Source organism: Trachypithecus francoisi, unplaced genomic scaffold (genome assembly GCF_009764315.1).
Source record: "Trachypithecus francoisi isolate TF-2019V2 unplaced genomic scaffold, Tfra_2.0 Lachesis_group15, whole genome shotgun sequence".
Taxonomy (NCBI): Eukaryota; Metazoa; Chordata; class Mammalia; order Primates; family Cercopithecidae; genus Trachypithecus; species Trachypithecus francoisi.
The window spans coordinates 78,221,159-78,249,097 of record NW_022681460.1 but is presented as its reverse complement, the minus strand read 5'-3'; the positions used below and the strand labels follow the sequence as shown (position 1 = coordinate 78,249,097).

The window sequence follows — 27,939 nt, the reverse complement described above, 5'->3', positions numbered from 1 at the left end:
CCGCCTCGGCCTCCCACAGTACTGGGACTACAGGTGTGAGCCACTGCGACAGGCCCATAGGGGAGTTTTAATGACAACTTAAGTGTTGGAGAAATACTTTGGGATCTGATAAGGAAGGCTTTTAGAGAAAAGAATGATTTGAAAATATTTGACCTGGCCAGGCGCAGTGGCTCACACCTGTAATCCCAGCACTTTGGGAGGCCAAGGCGGGCAGATCACCTGAGGTCAGGAGTTTGAGACCAGCCTGGCCAACATGGTGAAACTCCATCTCTACTAACAATACAAAAATTAGCTGTGGTGGCAGGAACGTGTAATCCCAGCTACTCGGGAGGCTGAGGCATGAGAATCGCTTGAACCTGGGAGGAGGTTGCAGTGAGCCAAAATCATGCTTCTGCATTCTATCCTGAGCAACAGACTCTGTCTCAAAAAAAAAAAAAGAAAGAAAAGATTTGGGCAAAAATAAAATAAAAAGAATAGAATTTTAAACATGCTCCTGAGTTCCCAGATCATAATGTTAAAACATTCCATTTTGCAGTCAGGTGCAATGGCTCACACCTGTAATCCCAGCACTTTGGGAGGCTGAGGTGGATGGATCACTTGAGCTTAGGAGTTCGGGCCCAGCCTGGACAACATGGCAAACCCCTGTCTCTAAAAAACACAAAAATTAGCCGCGCCTGGTGGTGCTCACCTGTAGTTCCAAATACTGGGAAGGATGAGGTGAGAGGGTCAGTTGAGCCTGGGAAGTCAAGGCTGCAGTGAGCCAAGACTGCACCACTGCACTCCAGCCTGGGTGACAGAGTGAGCCCTGTCTGGAAAGACAAACAAAACTTCCTATTTTACCATACACAGTGCTCACTCTTCTCCCTTTTTCTATTGTACAGGGCACTTCCCTGCCCTCTCCACTTTCACCCAGAACACCTGTAAATATATGAAACAAACTCCAGTGGGTTTGCCATTTTCCTCCTATTTTTATGATAAGCTTTTTCAATGCTTCTTTATACTTTACCTTGAGTTGGGGGCTTAATTTTTATTCTTTTTTATTTTAAAAATATACGAGCTTACTAATTTCCCTCTGCATATAGTTTTGGTCACATCCCATGAGTTTTGAAATGTAACTTTAAATCATTAACTTCTAAAAAAGTCTGCTTTTAAAAGTTAAATATCCTTTTTCTTGTGTTTTTAACCACTATACTAATGAATTTCAAAATCAGCTGATACATGGTCTGAAATTGAACAGAATCATCTTGATAGCGTTGATAAAGTTTGCCATTCATGGTGGTTTCGGGAATTCCACCAGCATCTATCCTGCTTCTTTGGGCTTAAAGATACACTTCAGAACGGCACTCCACCCTGTCATGTGTCTAACATTAGTGTCTTTGTCTTTGCTTTGGGGCGTTTAAACAAGAAAGCAAACTGAACCAGCTGTGTAGGCAGCACACAAATCTGAGTCTTCGCTCTTCCTCTTTACCCTATTGACATATGAGGTCAAGACCAGCGCTGGGAGGCTGCATTGGATTGTGTGCAGATAAGGATTTCTTTCATGGTTACATATTTGGGAAACTAAGATTAAGTACAGAAGGGAAAAAAAAACACTATGAAACACCAAAAATCATACAGACATTTAGAGGATCATTCTGAGTTTGCTCACAAACGGCAGTCTGGGAGTCTAAAACAAGGAGGGAAAAAGTGCCCCTGGCCCCAAAAAATTTTTTTAAAAGTTTGTTCTTTTTTTAATCTGAAGTGACAAAAGACTAATAAGGCTTATGAGGCTTGCAGCACCATGAAAACAAATCCCTCATTTGCATCCATGAATAGCGGCTGAATTTATAGCTCAAGATAAATGGCAAGTCAGAAAGCAGCCGGATTACCAGTGTCCACGCATTTGTTGAAAGCATTTACATATGAACAGTCGAAAGAAGTGGGTACATACTACGCCCGTTACCAATCCACTTAGGAGACTGAAAACCCAAAGTGAAAAGATCCTCTTTGAGACTCCAGCGTGACAAATACCAGTTAGATTTTCAGAGGTTGTGTAGCACTGAACATACACATGACAGAAAGAAAAATAGTAGTTAACAGTTCCTGGGTCTAGCCAGGTTCCAGGCAAGCTTTGCATGCATTGCCCCATTTAAAGTTCATGAAGCCCTTATGAGTTAGGGAATTACCATCTGTGTAAGTCGAGATGAAAGAGCTGGGACCCCGGGAAGTTAAGTGACTTGCCACATACTTCTACTGGCTGAGCCAAAGTCATTAGTGATTAGAAAGCCTCAAACAAGAGCCTGTGAACTGAATGCCAGACTTTTCCTTTTATTTACGCTTCTTACATTCCTCCTCTGAGCTAAGGGGGCCATATTCCAATTCATATTTTGTAGTGTACTGGAAACCGGTAAATTGTATGTATACAACTCAGGGTGATTGTGGAGAGAAAGCAAGTTATTTGACATAATTATAAAGCTATACAAGTAAATATAATTCCAGATGATTACATAAGCCTAAAATACCAAGATTTTATTTCTTGTATTACTTTTTAAGATATATTCCTAATACTCAGAGAATAGCCGGAGTAACAGAGAAGCAAAGGAGAACTGCAGAACAGAGTGAAAGAGCCAGAGGTATCCATTCAGAAGGAAGGGATGAGGTCATCTTTAGAAGAAAAGCAAAATCAAGGCAGGTATGAGTTGACAACTGTGCCAAGTTCTGGAGTCCAGGAAGAAAGGAAGTGGAGAGTGACGATTTACCTGCCAAACTAACCTGCCTTTTAAATTTTCATTCTTTGACTAGTCATTCAAGAAGTTACCTATAATTCTTGTTATTTGATGTTTTGAGAGGGATAAACGTATAATTCATGATTTGTTTTCTAGACAAACGAAGGCAGTAACCACTTAATTTCTAAAAGGTGAGGGATTAAACAGGATGATCAACTCTGTTAATTTCTAACTGCTATTAACTATCATCCTGCACAGACACAATTGTTCTCTATTTTGATAGCAAGTCAACTGTTTTAACATGGACAGATTCACTACATTGGCAAAACACAGACCAGACTTAAGTCTTTGTCTATTCTGTACATGACAACTAAAACGAACGGTTTTTAGAATTGCAGTAAGAGAATACAGTATTTCCGGAATGAAGTCAAAATCAAATCCTCTCTTCTCATTAACAAGATTAGTACGTTTCCAGTATTTGGGGTTCAAGGGCACCTTTGACAAACAGCATGGTCCTCATAAAGGTGACATTAGAAAAACAGTGCTGAAAAGTAAACATCTCAAATGTCCTATTTTTTACAAAACACTTGGAAAAATTGAGAATGAGCCTTTGATATTCTACTACCCAAAACAATCTTCATTCCTTGAATTTATTATTGTTAACCTCTCCTGCACAAAGTCAGCATATAATAGCATAAGATTCCCTTGACTGATGTCTCCACTGGGGCCTTTAGAAGTCTGAGACACACTTCGGAGCAAGCACTGGGTCAACTATGATGTGCCAGGGGTCAGGGAAAGATCTTGCATCAGTCAGAAATAAAGACTCCCTTGCAGGTGTCAGAAAGGTCATTCAATTTTGGTGTTTGTCAGACATCACCCAATATTAAGGTCTACTGGAAATCAAATCTTTCTAATAGAAAGGTTCCCAAAGCAAGACACTCCTGTCCCTCAACTCCATTTTTTGTTTTGTTTTAATAATGCAGTAGTTTTCTACAGCCTTTCTAAAGGCTCATTCTCAATGTTGCCTTTATGAGAGCCATGTCACATGCTGTTATAACAACTTACCATGAATTTAGCACCTGCAGATAATATCCATTTATTATCTCACAGTTCTGCAGGTTAGCAGTCCAGCGGGCTTGGCTGGGGGCCTTGCTTAGGGTCTCACAAGGCCTAAACTTAAGGGTCGGCCAGCCTGAGCTTTTATCTGAAGGCTATGCAGAAGAATCAGCTTCCAAGCTCATTGTTGGCAGAATTCAGTTCCTTCTTATCTCCTACCGCTCCCTCTAACTTCAAACCAGCAACAGCACACTGACTCCTGACCTGAAGAATCTCTCAACTTCCCCTCTGCCATCAACCAGAGAGAGCTCTGCTTTTCAGTGCTCCTCTGATTACATTAGGCTCACTTGCATAATCCAGGCTAATCTCCCTTTGGTAAGGTCACTGATTAGTAACTTTAATGACACCTGAAAAGACCCTTTTTGTCACGTAGTGTAACATACATGGCAGGAATAAAAGTCACAGGGGGAAAAATTTTTGCCTATCATATTCAGTAGACTGGAGTTGTTTTCCATTATTTGAATTATTTAATTCCAGAAGACTCAAACAGACCATTTTGCCTTAATAATCAATTACAGATTACAATGGTGTAAATGTTTGTCTCCCCAAAATTCTTATGTTAAAATCCTAACCTCCAATGTGATGGTATTAGGAGGTGGTGCCTTTGGAAGGTGATTAGGTCATCAGAGTGGAGACCCCATGAATGGAATTAGTGTACCTATAAAATTAGTGCACCTATAAAAGAGGCCCCAGAGAAACGCAAATTAAAACCGCAATGAGCTACCACCTTACACTTGCAAGAATGACCATGTTGGCACAGATGTGGTGAAAAGGGAACACTTTCACACTGCTGGTAGAATTGTAAACTAGTACAACCACTGTGGAAAACAGTAGGGAGATTCCTTAATGAACTCAAAGTAGAAGTACCATTCGATCCAGTAACATCACTATTGGATATCTACCCAAAGGAAAAGAGGTTATGATATGAAAAAGATACATGCACATGCATGTTTATAGCAGCACAATTTGCAATTGCAAAAATGTGGAACCAGCCTAAATGCCCAACCACCAAAGAGTGGATAAAGAAAATGTGATATATATACACCATGGAATACTACTCAGCCATAAAATTGAAAGAAATAATGGTCTTTGCAGCAACTTGGATTGAGCTGGAGGCCATTATTCTATGTGAAGTAACTCAGGGATGGAAAATCAAATATTGTACATTCTCACTTATAAGTAGTAGCTACTAAGTGAGTCACCAAATAGAGCGATATATAGCTATGTGGATGCAAAGGCATAAAAATGGTATAATGGACTTTGGGGGCTCGGGGGAAAGGATAGGAGTGGGGTGAGGGATAAAAGACTACATGTTGGGTAGGGTATACACTGCTCAGGTGGCAAGTGCACCAAAATCTCAGAGATCATCACTAAAGAACTTATCCATGCAACCAAAAACCAACTGTTCAATAGTTTTTGACTACTAAAATAAAATTAAAAATAATTTTTTTAAAAAAAAGAGGCCACAGCTTTCTTCTCTCTTTTTCCATGTGAAAATACTGTGAGGAGATGGCAGTCTGCAACCTGGAAGAGGAACCTCACCAGAATTCGTGCTGATACCTTGATCTCAGACGTCCAGCCTACAGAACTGTGAGAAATACAAATTGTGGTTTACAGGTCACCCAGTCTATGGTTATAGCAGTCCGAACTAAGATATAAATCAATCATTAAACTGTTTGTATTTTCTTGAATGGGTTCATATTTTCAGTTTTCACCACCATTCCAGGTAATAAACAGCATCACTCCTAGTCTTGAATTAACTGCCTTTGGTTGACAATATGCTTATTAATTTACTCTTACAGAATATTGTGGTACTCCCTCTTAAATACAATTCTCCAGGGCAAGGCGTGGTATTCCAGTAAGAACGGTCAGTTCGTAACTTCAAATAAGGGGGCAGGGTAAAGCTTTCCATTTTGTTTCTGTTTTTCTTAGATCTATTTCATTTGTCAACCATTTGGTTTCTCTTCTTTTTTCTGAAACAGGGTCTCGCTCTGTTGCCCAGGCTGGAGTGCAGTGGCACCATCTCGGCTCAATGTAGCGTTGATCTCCACTTCAGCCTCCACAGTAGCTGAGACTTCAGGTGTGTGCCACCATATCTGGCTAATTTTTTTGTCTTTTTGTTTTCTGTTTTTGTAGGGACAGGGTTTTGCCATGTTGCTTAGGCGGGTCAACTCCTGACCTCAAGTGATCCGCCTGCCTCAGCCTTCCAAAGTGCTGGGATTACAAGTGTGAGCCGCAATACCTGGCTAATTCTTTTTCTGATATTAAAGCAGATGATACATCAGAATTTTCCTTTATGTCTTAAATTTTTTTCAATTATTAACAAAGTAATTTAGCCAATATTTATGTGCTTCCTGGCATCAACGGCAATGAACAATACACATTCCCTGCCCTCTAGGTTCTTATTGCCTAGCACAAGCAAACAGACAGCTGTATGACACTCTAATAGGCAACACAGAGAAGGGGTTACTAACCAGCACTGGAATATTATGGAGAACTTCCAAGAGGAGGTAACATCTGAACTGAATCCTGTAAGTCTAATCGAAAGATCAGGTTGAAGCAACAGCAGAGAAGCAGATATTCCCTCAAGGCAGAGGGTCCCAGCACATGCAAAGGAAGGTGAACACAATGGGAAATATGGATGGGGGAAGAGGCTACTGAGAATTGAAGCTCAAGAAGAAAATAAGGAAGCATCCTATCATGAAGGGCTCCTCTATATCATGTTAGGGAATTTACACTTCATCCTGAAGGCAATGGAACGGTGGTGGTAGGGAACTGAAGAATTTTTAACCAGAGAAGAAACAGTTGCGATCTGTTTTTTTCATTCTGGATAGAGTTTGGAGAAGGAATGCTAGGTAATTAGCCTAGGATCTGGAAGTCAGGAGCCCAATAACAAAGGCATGAGATGCTAACAGTCACCTCACTGAGGCAGTGGTGACTCACGGCCTGGAGAGAAGGGATGGATTTGACAAGAAGTGCAAGAGAATGGGAGAGGAGAAGGGAAGAGGATTCCTAGTTTCTGGCTACATTCTGGGTATCTTATCCCATTTGATCCCCCCAAAAATCACCCCATCAAGCAAGCAGGGCAATCACTTGTATTTATTAGATGGCAACAAGTGGCTCAGAGTAGTTAGGTGGCTTATTCTGAGTCAATAAATGCTAGACTTGGGATCAGAAACTCTGATTCCTAGGTTAGGGGTCTTTCTGTTTTACATGCAGAAATTTTACTCATGGCTAATAGCATCATGGAGGATTCCAGGTTCATCCCGAATGTGTAATCTAATAAGATCTCAACTGGTCATTAAAATGATGAGCCCACTTACAAGACAGAAGCTGAAAAGGCAGCCTATTGGAGGTCAAGGTTCCTACAACTTTTAATAACCATAACAGTTCACAGAAATAAAGGGGAAGGAATGAAGTCCTTAAGGTAGCCAAGCACTTAATTACTCAACAGATTAACAGAGTACCTCTAGGTGCACCCTGACATGGGGTCTTGAGTAATAATCAACTTGCTCAAATAGTACCTAAAAGACAAAAACACATAGTGACTTGATTGTGAACACATTTAGAGAAAATGAGGAACAAATGCAATGGCAATAGAATGAAATACATACAGGGGAACCCTAGAAAATAATCAAATGGACCTACAAATTTAGAACAAAGGGTAGAAAGACCAAACGAAATAAAACTTCAATGAATGTTACTATTTTAAAAAATTACCACCGGGCACAGTGGCTCACGCCTGTAATCCCAGCACTTTGGGAGGCTGAGATGGGCAGATCACCTGAGGTCAGCAGTTCAAGACCAGCCTGACCAACATGGAGAAAATCCATCTCTACTAAAAATACAAAATTCGCTGGGCCTGTAATCCCAGCTACTCAGGAGGCTGAGGCAGGGTAATTGCTTGAACCCGGGAGGCGGAGGTTGCAGTGAGCCAAGATCATGCCATTGCACTCGAGCCTGAGCAAAGAAAGCGAAACTCCATCTCAAAAAAAAAAAAAAAAAAAAAAAAACCACACACACACACATTTAAATGATGATTGCTAAGAGAAATAATCTCATATTTCTGAAAATAATTTTTTTTCTGTCTATGATCAATCGCCCATTCATGGGACTATGCATTGGAGTGTTTTTCTAAAACACTGAAAACCCTAGAGTGAGGAAAGTGCTTAGATAAAGGGTGTGTTTTTCCTTGGTGAGTAAATCCTTAATCCTTTTTAGTCAAGAGAAGTGTAGCCACTTCAGAGTGATGCTTGAGAAGGGCCAGCAGGGAATGGGCCATTCTCCAGATGGTGACCTGCCACTTCTAAGACCAAGAAGCTACATGGGAAGCTTGTCTCCCTTCCAGTCACCATGAAGCTGAGACTCATTTGTTCTGAATGTTTAAATGTCTAGAAACACATTAACTTTTCTCCTCCTCTATGACCAGCTTCCATATGCTACAGGCCATTAATGATTGAAACTGTTTCATCAGATTTTTTGATTGAGCTGCTACAAAAAATGAAACTCGGAATTAAAAATCTTTCTTGCTCTGCTAATTAATAGCCTGTGTATTTTCAGTCCCACTGAAAGTAGTACAATCTACTTTTATATTTTAAGCTATTCTCGAAAAAGTCCATTTGTTTTCATAGAGAGTGATGGTTAAAGTCTTTTTACCAAAACTAGATTAAATATTAATGTTTCATTCCTTTAATCAGCAATTATCTACTGGAATTCTTCTGGATCAAGTTAGTGGACTTAGTCCTCAAGGAGCTTACAATCTAGTAGGAAAACCAAAGGACCCTCGGTACATGACAACCACACAAAAAAAGAGGGTTCATGTCCCACAGAACGTGCAAATCCCACTCAGTGAGTTGGATTCGATCCTACTCTCCATTTTAATAATGCTATGAAAGAAAAGGAGCACTCTGAAAGGGTAAAATACCCTGTACTTACCAGCAAAGTCTTTTTCATAGACTTCATCACACATCAATCTCGGCACAACAGATATATGCATACAAATAAAAACTAACCTGGCTCTAACATTTAAGTTAGTCCTTCTACAGGCTCCCTGCTGATTATTTCTAACTTAATCCCTATCAATAAAGCCATGGGAATCAGTTTTCCAAAATTCCAACAGAAACTCTATCAAACTCAGTAATAAAGCCCAAAGGTAAATATCTGTGGCTGCATTTAGTACACAGATTGCCACTTTTAATGATAAAATGAGATGGGGTGGAACGATCCTCACTTGCATTAAGGAAAAGATGGAGGAGTCTCATTAAAGACCATACCTTCGGCCGGGCGCGGTGGCTCAAGCCTGTAATCCCAGCACTTTGGGAGGCCGAGACGGGCGGATCACGAGGTCAGGAGATCGAGACCATCCTGGCTAACACGGTGAAACACCGTCTCTACTAAAAATACAAAAAATTAGCCGGGTGAGGTGGCGGGCGCCTGTAGTCCCAGCTACTCGGGAGGCTGAGGCAGGAGAATGGCCTAAACCCGGGAGGCGGAGCTTGCAGTGAGCTGAGATCCGGCCACAGCACTCCAGCCTGGGCGACAGAGCGAGACTCCGTCTCAAAAAAAAAAAAAAAAAAAAAAAAAAAAAAAAAAAAAAAAAAAGACCATTCCTTCTAGGAGCATCAAACAAGAACACGACTCAGCTGGGACAGTAGTTCTAGCAGGGAACCCTTTTCCTTTTCTGCCAGACTGAAGGTTTGATGCAGCTGCAAGTTCGGTAGCTTAGAAAACAGTTTATCCTCCTAGGTTTATTTCAAGCCTGTGATTGATATTTCAAAAATAAAGAGAAATTGTCAAGACGAGCTTTTACTCCGAGTGAAATGAGGCTTTTTTAAAGCAAAGGACTGGCACAATATCGCTTGTCTTAAAAGATTTACTCTGGCTACTAGGTTGAAAGCAGGCTGTAAAGGGAAGCTATTATCATAATCCAGGTGAAATTCAGGCTAAGCAGGTAGCAGTTCAGATGGTGAGAGATAGTCAGATAATGCGGAAAAAAAATTAATATACTCAATAGAATTTTCTGCCAAATTGAATGCAGGAATAAGAAAAAAAAAGTAGTTGGCTGGGCACAGTGGCTCACGCCTATAATTTCAGCACTATGGGAGGTAAAGGCAGGAGGACTGCCTGAGCCCAGGAGTTCGAGATCAGTCTGGGCTACACAGTAAAACCCCACCTTGACAAAAAAAAAAAAAAAAAAATTAGCCAGGTATGGTGGTGCATGCCTGTAGTCCCAGCTATTCAAGAAGCTAAGGTGAGAAGATTACGTGAGCCCAAGAGGTCAAGGCTGCAGTGAGCCATAATTGTGCCACTGCACTCCAGACTGGGCAACAGAACAAGAAGATCCTGTCTCCCCTCACCGACACCCCCTTACCAAAAAAAGAAGTCATAAATGACTTCAAGGTTTTTGGCCTAAGCAACTGGAAGGATGGATTTGCCATGAAACGGGGAAGTCTGCAGTGGGATAGGTAGGGGTGGGGGACAGGAGTTTTGATATGTTCATGAGGTCAGTTAGACATCCAGGTGAAAATGTGGCAGCTGGATATTCGTATCTGCAGTTCAGCACACCAAATACCAGACTGTCTTACTGTAAAACAGCAAAAGACTCATGACATTGACTAGGGAATTATCATAAAGTGAGAATTTTCATTGTGCGGTGAGGATCTGCTCTGGCAGAGAGAGCCTGTTCTCTCACTTCCCTACAGGGCATCCATACAGACTGATCTAATTTTAGACATGACACTGAGCTAGTTGCTGGGGGGCCAGCGTCAAGCAGGAGACAAAGGAGGGTGACTATTCACACACAGAGGTTGAAGGTTGCTTTCCAAAATCAAAAAGAGGGCAAGGGAAAATTAGAGTAAAGGAAATTTAGTCAAACATAGTCCAAAACAGCAGTCTAGGAGAAAACTGTGGTATGGCACGTGTTAAAGGAATCTCATTTATTTTAGGGGCTCCAGTTATCCCCTAGCTCACAGACACTTTATCTTTTGCAGATAACACACCAACAATGGATCCATTCTATGATTTCACGAAGGTGAGTGAGGACCGGGGAGCGACTAAGACAAACTCATTTTCAGCCAAGTGTGTTATCATAAGTCAAATAACATACAAATAAGGATTTATGATATTTGCCATACCAACCAACATCGACTTTCTGTGGCAAGCAGAAACGACACTGGATGTTTTAGCATCCATCTCTATAGGAGCAGTCTTGTAAACCCAAACCTAAAAGTGATGGCAAACATCAAACTAATGTTTTATATTTAAATCATGCTTACAGACATCACAACCTTACTCATCTGCATTCAATCTTTTCAGCGTTTATAAACTCTGCATTTTTGGAGAGGTGGACATATGTCATCTTTTTCTTTTTTTTTCACTTTAAGTTCTGGGATACATGCGCAGAACATGCAGGTTTGTTACATAGGTATACATGTGCCATGATGGCTTGCTGCACCTATCAACCCATCATCTAGGTTTTAAGCCCCGCATGCATTAGGGATTTGTTCTAATGCTCTCCCTCCCCTTTCCCCCCACTCCCGATATATGTCATCTTCTGAGTATGCTACTGGTTTTAAACTTCCATCGTAATTTACTGACTGACAATTCAGTTGGACAACTCTTACACTCCCTGGCCTCTTCTCTCTGAGATGAAAAATAGGCTGCTAATTACTGAATGAAGAAGAAATACCACAAGAAGAGAAATAACTCATAATTAAGGGGAGCTCATTCCCAATTCCTCAGTACAGCAGTCACCCTAAACTAAGGACATTTCCACCTATGTAAGGATAAAACCGTCCACCCACAGATTTCTCTCCTCCTGATGTGAAGAGAGTTTGTAAAAATAAAACAATTTTATAAAAGGCACCATCTTGAGCAGTTCAAATCTTGTTTTAAATTTTTATCAAGTATTTGTTCTGCCAGGAAACATTTCCAAAAAGGAAAGGTTTTGTCTCAATTGCTGTGGCAGCAAACACTTCCGTTGGAGCTGTTAGAGCAGTATCAGGATACTCTCACTGGCTTACATAGCTTTCAAAATATTTGTGTTGCTACCACGCTCCTTTGCCAATATATGTGGCTTGTAATACTTTTTTATTCATCTGGATGTATTTATACAACTGTGTACGTCCAGAAAACTTTTTAAAAGTTGGCGTAAATATGCTGTGATGAAAACTGAGAAATACATCTGCCTTTCTCACTATGCAGAAATACCATATTTGCAAATTAGGGTACAAATCAGTCTTTACTTTCACAAGCCCAAATTAAGCCCTTAGAGAGGTCAAATTTAAATAAAACATCACTATATATTACAGAGAAAATACCAGCATCTTATTTAAATTATTACTTAATCCTCAATATTTTATTAGGCAGGATCCAGTGTCAGAGCTACGGAGATCTTGACTCCAGGGATAAGCAAATATGATTAATGGATAGAGCTGGGATTTCTTGAATATTCTTTACAAACCTGTGTTAATTGTGTTATTTGGGTCATGATTAGCAGGGAAACCCTTTACAAAGTCTCTGGCTTTGCTTTGTTTGCAAAGTCAATCTTGGGGAAAGAAGAACCCCCAAAAGCTGACACAAGAAGTAGTACCTTTACAGTGGGCAGGAAAACAGCCAGAAGTCTTGGGGCTGAAGAGACCCAGACCGGTGAGAAGTCCAGAGCATCAGAGAGGAAGAGTTTCCTGGGGGTAGGAACAGTGACTGGTGCATGGTAAGTGCTCATCAACACTCAATGAAATTAACACACCCCAAATTCTATTAAAATATTTTGGTCAGAGTTGATGAACTTCAGAGGTATTTCAAAATATCGACAAATCTTGGATACCCTTTGACATATAATTAGCCACCTTGGGAGAATATTGACCTCTTTTGCATAAAATACTGGGTATTCTGTTACAGCAAAACTTTTCCAGGAAAAAAGACAGGACTTGAGCTTCCTTTATCCTCTTAAAATTAGGAAAGGGTCTAGATAAAGCAAAAGTACAAATCTGTAGGAGATGGCTAAGGAAGGAGAGATAGAGTACCACCACTGGGGCTAGGTGTGTTCATATACTTCATTTTCTTTTGCCATGCCATCCCACGTAGCTAACACCAAGGCATTTTCTGAGGCCCCTTTCTCATTTACTCTGTTTGGAATCAGAAAAGTTGCCACTCTCAATGTCTGGTATAACCCAGTTTCCCCATGTGATCTTCTACCAAGTCAAGCATCCTCTAGGCATTTTGCCAGGCTCATCAGCCAGGCTCCTGTGGTCCCCTTTGCCTTCCCTTTCCTAAGAGACCACTCATCAAGTCACTATTCATCCTCCCCTGACCCTGCTCGCAACGCTCGCGCCCTCGAGAGAACAGAGGCATCTGTCCCAACTTTTATTCTGAAAGTTCCAGCAACAACGAACCTTGCACAGTTCACTCAGTGGAACAAAATGATGAAGAACATAGGTGGCCTCTTGTGGTCAGCAAAGCAGAGATTTTCTCTTTTGCTCTCAAATGCTGTCTTGCAAAATTTCACAAGTACAAACATATGTTATCATCTGACCTTTTGAAAACTATTCTGTGCGTATATAAATTCACTTAAAGTGTACTGCAACTTGTGGCTCCTAAAGTTCACTTTATGTTACTTATATCTTTTTGTTATAAGAAGACATTCCAAAGAAAAAGTGGTGATGAACACTCACATTTCTCTTATGCATACCTCCCCCAAGTTAAACCCACAGTCAAGTCACTCCGGCCTTTTGTCTCAATGGCTCTCAGGGTTAATCACATTTTGACAGTAACAACAACAACAAAAGTTCTAAATGTAATCTAAGTTAACAAAGACTGACAAATGTCACACAATCACCAGATACAAGATCAACGCTGCTGACATTAAATCAAATAGTTTGTCATTCTGTTGGCTGTCAAATTAAGATCTCTTAATTTTAAATGCAATTGCTACATACGATTGTATAAAATAATTAATGTTCCCAATTTAAGACTACCCATCTTCCACCCCACATCCGCAATACCATATCCTGCCAAACTGTTTAATCATGCAAAATCTATTAATTGCTTAAAGACCCTCAGGTTGTTTTCAGCAGTATTTTCTTCTGATGTTTAACATAGAAAAATATATACCCCTGCATACATTTGCACCTGGTTAATGGTGGTGACATGATGTCCTGAGAGGTAAACTGTCTTTATCACACGGGTCCATCCGCCTTGCCTATTAACTATCACCTTTGCTAACATGTGTGTAGACTACTGACCACATCCTTGTAACTAGAAGGAGTTCAATATGGCTTAGGTGTAATACTGCTGCCCCAATGAGCCATCACAGAGGAGGACAGCTAAGGGGAGGTAGGGGGCCTAAAAAAGCAGACATGAAAATCAGCAAATAAAGGAAACCAGAATAGGTAGAAATGGAACAGGAGATATTAAAATGAAGAGTTTAACTGAAATCTTTGCTAATGCTTTCAGTAATTCAAGTTATTTGATTCAGTTCCACAAAATTACCCAGAGCATGAATCCTTGCACAGAGCATGCTCCAGAAACAAGCAGACCTCAAGTTCTCCTTGTTTTAGGCAGCAAAACTCTGTTAAATGCTCTTTTAGTCCATAGAGTAACATCTCAATGTATAGTATTACATAACCTATTTAACATGGTAATCTGGCTTCTACTGCAACATATTTAAAAAACAGATTTTGACTATTCATGGAAGGAAAAAAAGACAACTAAAAAGCATGATAATGTTTTCAAGGAAAAGACAAAAGAAATAAAAGTCTAGCCAGCTTTGTTTCGTTTATTAAATTCCAAGGGCTTTCCCCACCAGTTTGAAAAATGCGTGTTATTACCACTGTGTTTATTAAAAGTGCTATTTTAAATTGCAGACTGAGCAAATGGGAATTCCGCTTGGTAGCTGTAGATTACCCACTAACAATTATATGCAATTTTAAATGAAAGGAGCAGGAAAGAACCAGGAAGAATTGTAGAACAATAGTTCTAAAAGCCACTGATAATTTATATAAAACTCGACATCTAAATGCATGATAGTAAAATGTCCAGAGTCAGACAGATGCCATATTCCCAGGGTTGCTTTGCATTTTGATTTTTAAAAATCTTTCAAAATGCTGCTCAGAATCAACTAGCATAAACTTTGCTCACTGATTATCTGATAGCTTATTACCAGATTTAACAAGAGACTAGGGACCTTCCAGAGCAAATGGTTGCTTACTAGCTCACTGGAAAAATGCACTTGTTTGAGCACAGAAATAACAAATCTGTTTCTGATTCCTAACATTATTTTCCAAATGCTGCCAAGAAAAGAATCTAAGGAATTCTTTTACATACACAACATACACGAGACAACTGGAAAGAGGCCTGTGATCTGTTTCAGGGTACACGATGAGGAAGGATAGGGTTAGTTTCTAATATGAACTGCCCTTGTGGGAGCAGAGGCACATGCCTGAGATTGTTCATAGCTGTAATCTCCAACATAACTCTTTGCTATTATTAGACAACCTAAAGGCCTTCCTAAATCAGTAACTTGTGAAGCAAAAAAGAGTATAGACAGGACCCTGTTGTTCAGGGCATGCAGGCAGCTGGGACACACCCAATTCCACAGAATTTACCACTTTTCTGCTCCATGAAACTAGATTTCTACCTCTTGGAAGACACATAAAGGCTGAGGAAGGGAAAGAACCTAGTCCAACACAAACCAGGTAGAAAGTCCCTAGAGAGAATGCAAAATCAGGTAAAATCCATTAGTAAATTCAGGAACTTAAGGTCTATTATGCTCATAAAATACAGTGAAATCATTCCTGCAGCACAGAAGGATATATGTATGCATCCTGTCCATATTAAAAGCAACATCAGGCCAGGCGTGGTGGCTCACGACTGTAATACCAACACTCTGGGAGGCCGAGGCAGGCGAATCACTTGAGGCCAGGAGGTTGAGATCAGCCTGGCCAACATGGCGAAACCTCATCTTTAATAAAAGTACAAAAATTAGCCAGGCAAGGTGGTGTGTGCCTGTAGTCCCAGCTACTCGGGAGGCTCAGGCAGGAGAATCACTTGAACCCAGGAGGCGGAGGTTGCAGTGAGCCAAGATCGCACTACTGCACTCCAGCCTAGGCAACAGAGCAAGACTCTGTCTCAACAAAATAAAAATAAAACCAACATCATTTAAAAAATATTGCCTCATGTTTAAAACTCAACAGCAGAGAGTCTGCTTTAAAATTTTCAACATTGTATAATAATCAAACCAATGATTTCAAAAGTACATATTTTAGCATGGTTCACTTCTGTTATACTAATAAGGGGGACTTAGCAACAAAGTTCCCTTTGAAGAGAAGGAGGATAAGCAGGAGAATGTTGAAAGACTGAGTCATCCAACAGACTGAGCTATCTAATGCAACCGTTTAAATTTTTGGCTCACACTGAGTTGACTGCAGTGAACTAAGTTCAATTTTGTTTTTTGTTTTACCCCTTCTCAGCGGGATAAGAGTTCATGAAAGAAGCCGAATCGATTAAAGGAAATAAAAAGGCAACATTTTCCTTTGCATGACTGATCATAATGGGTATGTACATTTTCAACTCTTCTACCTACACATACAAACTCATCTTAAATTCGCATTGCCATAGTTTCAAAGGCATCCTCAAAGCAGCTAAGTTGGATATCATTCTTACAGTTCTCCGTTAAACACACTTCCCATGCAGCTGCCCTCAAGCTACATGATTTTACATGCGGTCCACTGAACTGGGTTGAATAGTGTCCTCCCAAAATCATGTCTGCTCACAACCCTGGAATATGACCTTATTTGGAAATAGGGTCTTTGCAGATGTAATTAATTAAGGTGAAGTGATATACTGGATTACGGGTGGGCCCTAAGTCCAATGAGTGGTGTCCTTATCAGAAAAACATCTGACACAGAGACACAGCGAAACACACAGGAAAGAAGGCTGTGGGAAGACAGGCAGAAACTCAAGTGATGCTACCACAAGCCAAGAAATGCCTGGAGCCATCAGGAAGTGAAAGAGGCAAGGAAGAGTCTTTCCTGGAGCCTTCAGAGGGAGCATGGCCCTGCCAACTCCTTGATTTCAGACTTCTAGCCTCTAGAACTGTGAGAGAATACATTTCTGGATAAGCCACTCACTAAGCAGTAATTTGTTATGACAGCTCTGGGAAACTAATGCAGATTTGTCTACTAACCAGTGCCAGTAGAACAGTACTTCACTACCAGTCTACAACAAGATTAGTACAGGAAATGAGATTAAATGTTTAAGAACTTTTATAGCTGTTTGACAATGTGGTGATATCACACAAGCACATGATTTTATGTTTTACAAAATATCAGCCTGTAATGGTTTGGAAATTTCTTTTAAAAAGTCTTCACCGAAGTTAGAGAAGCACTGCAAAGATAATTAGTATTTATAAAGTTAAAGCCGATGTACTATAATTAAGAAATTTGCATTCGGAACCATTTCAGAGAAGTGTAATTATGTTCCACGTAGCTTTAGTAGTAAAAACATTTTATACTAATTTTTATTTATTCTTTAAAAATTTTTTTCAAGATAGGGTCTCACCTTATTGCCCAGGCTAGAGTGCTGTGATACAATCATGACTCACTGTAGCCTCGAACTCCTAGCTTCAAGCAATCCTCCTGCCTCAGCCTCCCAAGTAGCTGGGACTACAGTTCCATGTCACCATATCTGGCTAATTTTTTAATTTTTTTGTGGAGACAAGGTCTCCCTATGTTACCTAGGCTGGTCTTGAACTCAGGGCCTCAAGTGATCCTCCCTCCTCGGCCTTCTAAAGCATTGGGATTATAGGTTTGAGACATGACACCTGGCCTATTCTACTTCTTAGAATAATCTGTGAATGGTACACATGGTAGTTTGCTATTAATCATATTACTTGCTATTAATCATATGATTAGCCACAATTCACTTCCCAGACCATAATGGATCACTTGCTACACAGTGAAGGAACACACCATGCCTTTGTTAGCCACAGATACCTTAGCTGAACTTTACAGAACATCTTCCCGAAGACTGAGTGCTCAAATGTTGCACATACAGAATGCAGTTGGGAGAAGCTGATGTATCTGAGATACTTCAATAGCAAAGAGTGACTGCAACTATATGAGTTACCATAGTGACAGTAATGAGAAAGATGGCATCCTTCTTCAAGGAAGGCCAAATTGACACAAAGCTGAGTGGACCTGGCTTCAGAAAAGAAACAGTCTAAGTAGAGAAAAGGAAATCCTGCATCAATGTGGGAAGCGATCTGATTTAAATGTTTTCTTTCAGCAATTACAAGAAACACACAGGAACATGATTTAAACCAAAGGAAGAGCAATCATGTTTCCTTTAAAATCAATGCTAATCACAACCACATATGCAATAGCCCCTAGGACCTTGGCTAGCCACAGACCAATGAATGAAAGCCACTTTTCCAAAGTAAGAACACAAAGCATCAACAAGTAGCTCTTACTATTCTTCTGCTTAATCTCACTCATCCTTACTTTATCATGGGCTTGCTTCATACGTAGGGCAAAGGGACAACTTAAAAATTATTATTGTAAATCAAGAAGCTGTAAGTCAGAGGAAGCGAGTAGAAAGTCACCTGTTTGTCCTAGCTGCTGGGAGATCAGAGAATAGGCTTTGAAAGGGTGAGATTGTGGATTCCTGATTAGAACACACACTTCAGCGTAAAAGCACTTAGCTGTCATCACATGCCGTACTTTTGAGTTTTTTAAGTTTTCTGAGTTACCACAGAAACTAAGAGTCCAAGAAAATGAGAGATTCTTTAATAAAATGAAATGGCTGCTATGGGAATGGGTGGAGGAAAATATGTTGAAGCTGCAGATGTCCTACCCAGTGACAATTCCACACCCATATTCAATTCGAAATTGTAAACCTTAAGCTATCATTGGATTGTAATGATTTCAGTTGCACTGTGGAAATTACACCAGGTAGCATGTACCTTCATCCAATAATACCACCGACTCTTCATACCTAAACTTTTTGTAGAACAATTTTGTTAAGAAACAGTGTGATGAGAGCTCATAATGCCTTTCATCTAAAATTATTTTTCGGAAATACTTAAATTCATGTCAGCCCGTGACTCCTTGGAAATCCACTGCAACTAGATACTCTCTGTAGTGAGAATTAATTGAATGCTTAAGGAGAGAAAAATGTGACGTTCCTTTTTGTTCTTACCCCTCAATTTCACCAAACTTGCACCTACTATATAAAGAAATATCCCAAACACCAAGTTCAATATTAAAGACTGGTGGGTTTTAAGGTGTCAAAATAAGGTTAAAACTGCAAAGGCTGGGCCTACAAAATCCATGTCTATACCTCAGGAACAGACTTTGAGGACAAAGGAGCAATCCACAAGCAAATAAGCCAGGACCACTTTATTTCCAAAACTTGAAAGGATGTCAAGAATTTCCCATCAACAGAATGACATACACTGAAAGATATGAACAGAACAGTTCCAAGGAAATTCATCTCCCCCTCTACCCCCGACCATTTCAACAATCACACAGACAAACACACTCTCACATGCCTACAATAATTACATTATAACAAGAGTTGGAAGAAAAATAGAGTGGACTGAAAAAATAAACGCCTAAAGATGGAAAATACTCCTTGACTAAACAGGGAATGATGACATATACTCATATAATCACCATTTTATAGTACTTAGGAAGTCCTATAATCCATATGTGGCCAGAACAAGAAGTATGTTCTTTCTTCTCTTTTTTTTTTTTTTGAGACCGAGTTTCACTCTTGCTGCCCAGGCTGGAGGGCAGTGGTGCAATCTCGGCACACTGCAACATCCGCCTCCTGGGTTCAAGTGATTCTCCTGCCTCAGCCTCCCAAGTAGCTGGGATTACAGGCACCCGCCACCACGCCCAGCCTAGAAGTATGTTCTATAGTCAAATTAATTTCATTCCTAAGTTCACACAGTGAAGCTTAAAGCAATAGAATCTTTTACCCTTTTCTACTCATTCTAACCCTTTACAAGAACAACTCCTTACATGAAAACCTCTCTAATAGACTCATACTACCACTGTAAACTATTCCTATATTTATTAAGTTGATTTTAAAAACCTTCTTTTAAACTTTTAGCTACTTTTGTCTATAACAAAACACATACCACATACAAAACACATTCAAACACAGAAATATCCTTTCTGTCTAAAAGAGAATTCCATCTCCCCAGCAGGAGGTCTTTCTTCCTGTTTGCAACAAAAAAGAACAATGACTTTTTCACTTTCATACTTACAAAACTCCCTCAAACTTTGATTTTTACTGGAACCAGCTCTGTGATTTAGACTCTGATGCTATATGACAATCTTCCCCAAGCAGAACTTTGCCACCCAAATGGGCACGAAATCCCCTCACCTTTCAGGCAGAACATTCTGCAGCAGTTCCATGGAGGGGCTGTGCTCTGTGGTCTGATGAAGCCTGCAGTGCTAGGCACAGCTGTCTCCCAGCCCACCTCCTCAGCACTCACTGCCAGAGAGCAGGGCAGCCAGCCAGCGCCTGTTACTCCAGGAAGCCACTGCCCAATCCCCAGCCTGCTGGGCTGTGCTGCTGACACCTCCCTATCTCTCCTGGGTTATTTCACACCATGGAATCAGCCTGCGATCATCCTGAAAAGGGAAGGGAGCCAGGGGTTAGCAGTCACCGTTCATACAGTCCAGTGCAGACCAGCCCAAGGGTGAGCCCATTTGTTTGTGCTTCTCTCTCAGCATTTTCCACCACAGCGGATGCAGCTCTTCACGTGACCAACGACACAAAAAAGAAATCACTCGATTCAGTTTAACCTTTTGCTATTTTATTATGACTTAGTATTTATGTAATTATGACTTACTATTCACTGACTTCATTATTCCTTTTCTGTTCACATGCTCCCCTTTTTTTCTAATATAGAGCAAACCATATACTGGTACATAATTAACACGGCACATTATAATAGGAAACTTTGCACTCCATTGTCTGGGTCTATGTAAAAGAGTGAATATATGTGAAATGCTCTTTTAGTCCCAGACAAATCATAAGCACTAAGTAAGTGCTACCATTACTACTACATACTACTATTTAAAAACGGGGTGGGCATGGTGGCTCACACCTATAATCCCAGAACTTTGGGAGACCAAGGTGGGAATATCACTTGAGCCCAGGAATTTGAGACCAGTCTGGGCAACACGGTGAGACCCCATCTCTAAAAAACAAAAATTATCTGGGCATGGTGGCATGCACCTGGGGTCCCAGCTACTTGGGAGGCTAAGGTGGGAGGATTGCTTGAGACCAAGAGGTAGAGACTGCCTTGGCCATGATCATGCAACTGCACTCCAGCCCAGGCAACAGAGTGAGACCCTGTCTCAAAACAAAAAACAAACAAACAAAAAACAAGAAAACCCCTTGAGTATTAGGATAAAACTGTGAAGCATGTTATACTTCTATGGCATCACTTTTTCAAATGAGGAAACAAAGGCAGCATTAGATTATGCAAATTTCTAGCTCTGCTGCGGCTATGATGAGATAATTACATTTCTTCTCCTACACTGGAAAGCTCAATTGACTCTGGCAAGTTCAAGGTTACTTGACTGCGGACTCTCAAACACAGGTGGAAAGTGGCAAAAGGAATCTTACGACAGATCTGAAGAGAAACAGTCCACAAATACTGCCCCAGGAGCACCCTGCTTGAAAAGTACCATCTGAACCCTAAGTGGCCCCGTGGTCTTTCCCTACAGAGACATGAGAGTCTCCTGGCTCAGGAAGTGGCCATTGTTCACAGGACCCGTTGCTGTTTGCAGGTCTTCCTTTCGACTCCACAGGATGCAGGAAACTGACTCACAGAACCAATCTATCTATCTGTCTGTGTCCTGGGGTGCTCACTGCCACACAGTAAGGATGCTCTATGTTCTTTTGGCTTTCGATAGATGGTTCAGCATATCCCAGTGGGGTTTCTGCTCCCTGTCACCCTGAATCACCAATAGCACCTGGGTAATAAATATGTTATCTACCATAAGGAAGTCACTGTACCAGTTTCCATAATCACAAGCATATATAAGAGGTCTCTCGCCAGAAGCTAGTTAGGATTAAAAAAAAAAAAAAAAAAAAAAAAAAACCTGCATTGGGAATGATTAACAGTGATATTAACTCTTCTTTTTTTTTTTTTTTTTTTTTTTTGAGACAGAGTCTTGCTCTGTCGCCCAGGCTGGAGTGCAGTGGCATGATCGCGGCTCACTGTAAGCTCCGTCTCCCAGGTTCACGCCATTCTCCTGCCTCAGCCTCCCCAGCAGCTGAGACTACAGGCACCCACCACCACGTCCGGCTAATTTTTTCGCATTTTTAATAGAGACGGGGTTTCACCGTGTTAGCTGGATGGTCTCGATCTCCTGACCTTGTGATCCGCCCACCTCGGCCTCCCAAAGTGCTGGGATTAGAGGCATGAGCCACCGCGCCCAGTCTGATACTAACTCCTAGAACAGAATGGGAGGGAACCTCATAGCTCATTTCGTTTGTGTAAACCATGAGGTGATTGATTCACCTAACAAACAAGATCAAAACCAGACCAGCTGATTAGCCTCTTCCATCTCACCACGGGACTCTCTCCATAGCTGATCTGAGTTATTCTCTGTCCTCTCCTGTTCTAAGTAGTCCCTCCCATGTAATTTATGAATTACAGAGGTATTCCTGAAAATATTTTCATGGGTTACATTCAACTTTTGGAATTGTATAGAGAGAGAAAGCAGCTCCTACCTTGGAGACTTAAGACTTTTGAACACAGGCTAATACACAGGGTCTCGGGGGATTAGGTGTATTTAACAGCACTCTGAATACTCACAGTTTAAGCCTTTTTCTTTCTTTTTTTTTTTTTTGAGACGGAGTCTTGCTCTGTCGCCCGGGCTGGAGTGCAGTGGCCGGATCTCAGCTCACTGCAAGCTCCGCCTCCCGGGTTCACGCCATTCTCCTGCCTCAGCCTCCCGAGTAGCTGGGACTACAGGCGCCCGCCACCTCGCCCGGCTAGCTTTTTGTATTTTTTTAGTAGAGACGGGGTTTCACCGTGTTAGCCAGGATGGTCTCAAACTCCTGACCTCGTGATCCGCCCGTCTCGGCCTCCCAAAGTGCTGGGATTACAGGCTTGAGCCACTGCGCCCGGCCATGCCTTTTTTTTTCTTTTGAGACGAAGTCTCGCTCTGGATGGAGTGCAGTGGCACAATCCTGGCTCACTGCAACCTCCACTTCCTGTGGTCAAGCAATTCTCTGCCTCACCCTCCCAAGTAGCTGGGATTACAGGCGCCCGCCACCATGCCCGGCTAATTTTTTTTTTTTTTTGTATTTTTAGTAGAGACAGGGTTTCACCATCTTGGCCAGGATGGCCTTGAACTCCTGACCTCGTGATCCACCCACCTCAGCCTCCCAAAATGCTGGGATTACAGGCGTGAGCCACTGCACCTGGTAGTTTAAGCCTTTTTTAAATAGAGATGACTTTATATGCTGGAAAGAAAAGTGGATTGAAAAGTAAAGAGAATTTCATTCCAGTCATGTCTATATCACTATCTAGTTCAAGCTTGTCCAACCTGCGGCCCACATGCAGCCCAGGACAGCTTTGAATGTGATCCAACACAAATTTGTAAACTTTCTGAAAACATTATGAGATTGTTTTGCAATTTTTAAGTTCATCAGCTATCACTGTGTTGGTGTATTTTATGGGTGGCCCAAGACAATCCTTCTCCTTCCAATGTGGCCCAGGGAAGTCAAAAGATTGGATGCCCCAATAGTTAGTCTCTACAGCAGTTCATGGCCTGTAAATGTGAATAGGACTGAATAGAACCTGGGGACTAAATTAACTCTAAGGTTCCATGTTAACTCATTAATTTCTTATTTTTGGTATGAATATACACACATACTATTACGCACATTATGTCAGGTCACAGGAAAAGAATCTTTGCCTTCTTGAGGTTTAGGGCAAGAGATGAGTGAAATAAATATAATTCAGTGTGGTAAGTCATATGACAGAATAATACACAAAATTCGTAATGATCAATGGTAGTTCTTGCCCACTGTTATCTAATTAAGCTACCCTCCTAAGGTTAAAGCATACATAATTTAATGTAGTGGGTTGAATAGTGTCCACCCTAAATTAATGTTTACCCTTAGAGTGTGGCCTTATTTGGAAATAAGGTCTTCATAAGTTAAGGAAGGTAAGAATCAAGATGAGATGATACTGCATTAGGGTGGGCCCTAAATCCACGACGAGTGTCGTAATAAGAGAGAAAACGGAGCAGGGCACGGTGGCTCATGCCTGCAATCCCAGCACTTTGGGAGGCCGAGGCGGGTGGATCTCCTGAGGCTGGGCATTCCAGACAAGCCTGACCAACATGGAGAAACCCCGTCTCTCCTAAAAATACAAAATTAGCCAGGCGTGGTGGCGCATGCCTGTAATCCCAGCTACGCGGGAGGCTGAGGCAGGAGAATCGCTTGAACCTGGGAGGCGGAGGTTGCAGTGAGCCAAGATTGCGCCATTGAACTCCAGCCTGGGCAACAAGAACAAAACTCTGTCTCAAAAAAAAAACAAAAAGAGAAAAAAAAGGATACCCAGAGACACAGAGAAGGTCATAAAAGATGGAGGCAGAGACTGGGGGCGCTGTCACAGATAAGGAGTACCTGGCACCAGCGGAAGCTGGAAGAACCACGACAGGATTCTCCCTTCGTGCCTCTGCAGGGAGCAGGACTCTGCTACCACTTTGATTTTAGAACTCAGGTTTCCTGAACAGGGAGAGAATAAACTGCTTATTTTAAGCCACCACGCTTGGGGTAATTTGTTACAGGGACCCTAGGGAACTTACACATTTAGCAAGGTAATAATTATGTGAGATGGTCATGATTTGTTTTTCTTTTAAATTGTCTTCAATTTATGTTTACATAGGCTTAAAACCTATTTTTTCCATACCCTTGTACTTACTGCAGCAAAATTTTATAGCACTTCTAAACAGCACCAATACCAACTTCTATTAAATTGCTGAAATGATAGGTATCACTACCTGAAAACTTCACAGCATTAATCTCAAGCAATGACAATAAAAGGGGTTTTTCTTAATGTCAAATATAAGATTATCATATTTTAAAAAATCCCTTGTGGGCCAGGCACAGTGGCTCACGCCTGTAATTCCAGCACTTTGGAAGGTCGAGGCAGGCTGATCACCTGAGGTCAGGAGTTCAAGACCAGCCTGGCCAACATGGTGAAACCCCATCTCTACTAAAAATATAAAATTAGCCAGGCATGGTGTCGTACGTCTGTAATCCCAGCTACTCGAGAAGCTGAGTCAGCTACTCGAGAAGCTGAGTCAGGAGAATCGTTTGAACCTCGGAGGCGGAGGCTGCAGTGAGCAGTGATCGTGCCACTGCACTCCAGCCTGGGCAACAGAGTGAGACTCCGTCTCCAAAAAAAATAATAATAAAATAATAAGAAAACAAAATCCCTTGTGTTTACAACTGTATGCCTGAGAATAAAACACGAAAGGGCACACTGTTCAAACTAGGAAAAAATAAGAACTATCCACTGAAATTATGATTGTCTGCCACCACTGATCATTGCTACTGAGATTGAAAAATAAATACCTAGGAAGCTTTTGTGAAAGGGAGTAGGTCCAAGATGATGCGCACTCACAGGATTTGTAGCCCTCTGGACAGCATAAAACTCTTGCCTTTGCCAACCATGACCTTAGGGCGGCGACCACTTCTCTCCCTTGTAGGATTACGACATCCAGCATCATGTTAAAGTTTAACATTATTATCTCTACAAGAGGGAGTGGTATCCACACATGCAGCCAAAAATATTTAGATAATTATGTCTTCAAAACTACTCCAGTGTGATTTCACTTGTGTGCTACCAGTTTAATTTTGATTTCCAGAAAATAGTGGGGATGAGAATAAATTAGAAATTAGTTTGCATAATACAGAGAATTAGTCATCTAGATCAGCTCAAAATTTGCCTTCATTCCTTGTAAAACACAAAACAAAATTATACAAGAAAAACAGGCAAACCATATCTCCTCCCTATGTATCCTCTTACTCTTGCCAAAAAGCCCAGATAAAGATGGAAAAGTCCTTCTCCATACCCATTCACAGATCTGTTTCACCTCAACTGCAAAGCACAGTAGTCCTCCCTTATCCAAGGTTTTGCTTTCGGTACGTTCAGCTACCCCTAGTCAACTGAGGTCCAAAAATATTAAAACAGAGATATCAAGACAGAGGGAAAGAGACCACATTTATATTAATTGTATTACAGCATACTGTTATACTTGTTCTATTTTATTATTATAGTTATGTTGTTAATCTCTTACTATGCCTAATTCATAAATTAAACTATCATAGGTATGGATGTATAAGAAAAATATAGTATATATAGGGTTTGGTACTATCTGTGGTTTCAGGCATCACTGGGTGATCTTGGAACGTATCCCCCAAGGATAAGGCAGGGCTACTATATTCAGACAGGTGATGCTTATTTTCATAGCTGTATCTCTAGACATGCTTTTAAAGTATGAGAAGCTTGTGAAGTCAGAGGAGCCTGAAGACATATTTCCCATCACAGTGCTTTCCATTTCCCCCTGGATGCAAGAGATTGGAGATGTTGAAACCCTCTGATACTTTTAAGATGAGAATGACCAGGTTAAGCCAATTCCCCAGAGAGGAATCCACTCTGGTGATACCTATGACCATGACTAACACATTTGACCCAGTTTTAGTCATTCTCTACTCCCCTACTACTCTAGAATACTTCTAGTTTCCCCAGTGTTCTGAATCTCTCAGACAGGAGACTTAGTCTGGGTTTTTCTATATATTTATTACTACCTCAGGAACAAGAGAAAGAGAAAAAAATTATAGCATTATAACTTTAAACTGGCTAATTTCACTTTTTCCCTGGCTCACCAGGGAAACTGATTTAAAACCACACTCCATTTTAGTGCCCTCAGTCTATCCAGCTCTGTAGGCAGGGGAATATGGAATGTGGGTTTTTGTTCTGGACACTGCCTCTTCCCAACATTGTCTGAGCCTATATCTTGTTTGAGTTTTCTCCACTCCAGAGCCAGGCCTGACTTACTCAGTCCCAAGCGCAACCTTCATCCTCTTCGCATTTTCTTTTAGGAAATAGCTGAATCCTGGAGTATTCTATGCTGGACTCAAACTAACCACGGAGCAATAAGACAACTACACAAATGCTTCATGGAGGCTCTTTGATGGCCTCTAGCCTTGGGTAAACACATTCACATCACTGTATTTCCTCCCTGAATCATGGGAGATCTGCTCTAATTCGCCATTTAAAAATATACCCTCCTGGGGCTGGGCGTGGTGGTCAAGCCTGTAATCCCAGCACTTTGGGAGGCCAAGGCGGGCAGATCACGAGGTCAGGAGATCGAGACCGTCCTGGCCAACATGGTGAAACCTCGCTCTACTCAAAATACAAAAATTAGCTGGGCATAGTGGTGCGTGCCTGTAACTCCCAGCTACTTGGGAGGCTGAGGCAGGGGAATCGCTTGAACCCGGGAGGCAGAGGTTGCAGTGAGCTGAGATCGTGCCACTGCACTCCAGCCTGGGGGACAAAGCGAGGCTCCATCTCAAAGAAAAAAAAAAGTATACACACACACACACACACACACACACCCTCACCCTCCTGAGTCAGTTCTTGAGGTTATTTCAACTTTTTTTTTCTTCGTAGCCAAGCCTAGGTCTCTTGACATCACAGTCAAGAAAGTAGCCCTCATTTGGCTCCTTTTCATGAAATTTGTGCCTTCACTCATGGCACCTTAGCTAGCTCTCCTAATACCCAAAGGGTTAGATTTTTCTTTTCTTTTCTTCTTCTTCTTCTTCTTTTTTTTTTTTTTTGTAAGAACCTTTAGGTCCTTCTGGTTTCATCTTCCCAGGGAAGGTAAAGAAAAATTTCCAAGTTGACCTGGGCTCTTAGCTTAGATAACCTTCCAGCCTCTTTTGGTTGCCCTTAGCTGTGGCAAGCTGCCTTGACTTCCACTGCTGTCCACTGAGCTCCAGTCTGTAACTCCACTCATTTCCTCAGAAGCACAGTGACACCTCATGAGCAGCAGTGCAGAAAGGAGATTTT

At 41.2% G+C, this 27,939-nt stretch overlaps 1 protein-coding gene across 3 annotated transcripts in view; it reads right to left on the bottom strand.

Moving 5' to 3' along the window:
• Positions 1 to 27,939, bottom strand: part of NHSL1 (NHS like 1) — a 153,089-nt gene that overhangs the window by 104,170 nt on the left and 20,980 nt on the right. The window contains exon 1 of one of the 3 annotated variants that reach the window (XM_033235318.1): positions 20,211 to 20,528. The exons of the other annotated variants lie outside the window; for them this stretch is intronic. Within the exon in view, the coding sequence (XP_033091209.1) occupies positions 20,211 to 20,226 (16 nt within the window). The 5' untranslated portion in view covers positions 20,227 to 20,528. Of the gene's footprint in view, positions 1 to 20,210; positions 20,529 to 27,939 lie in introns of those variants that run through there. 3 annotated transcript variants of the gene reach the window in all.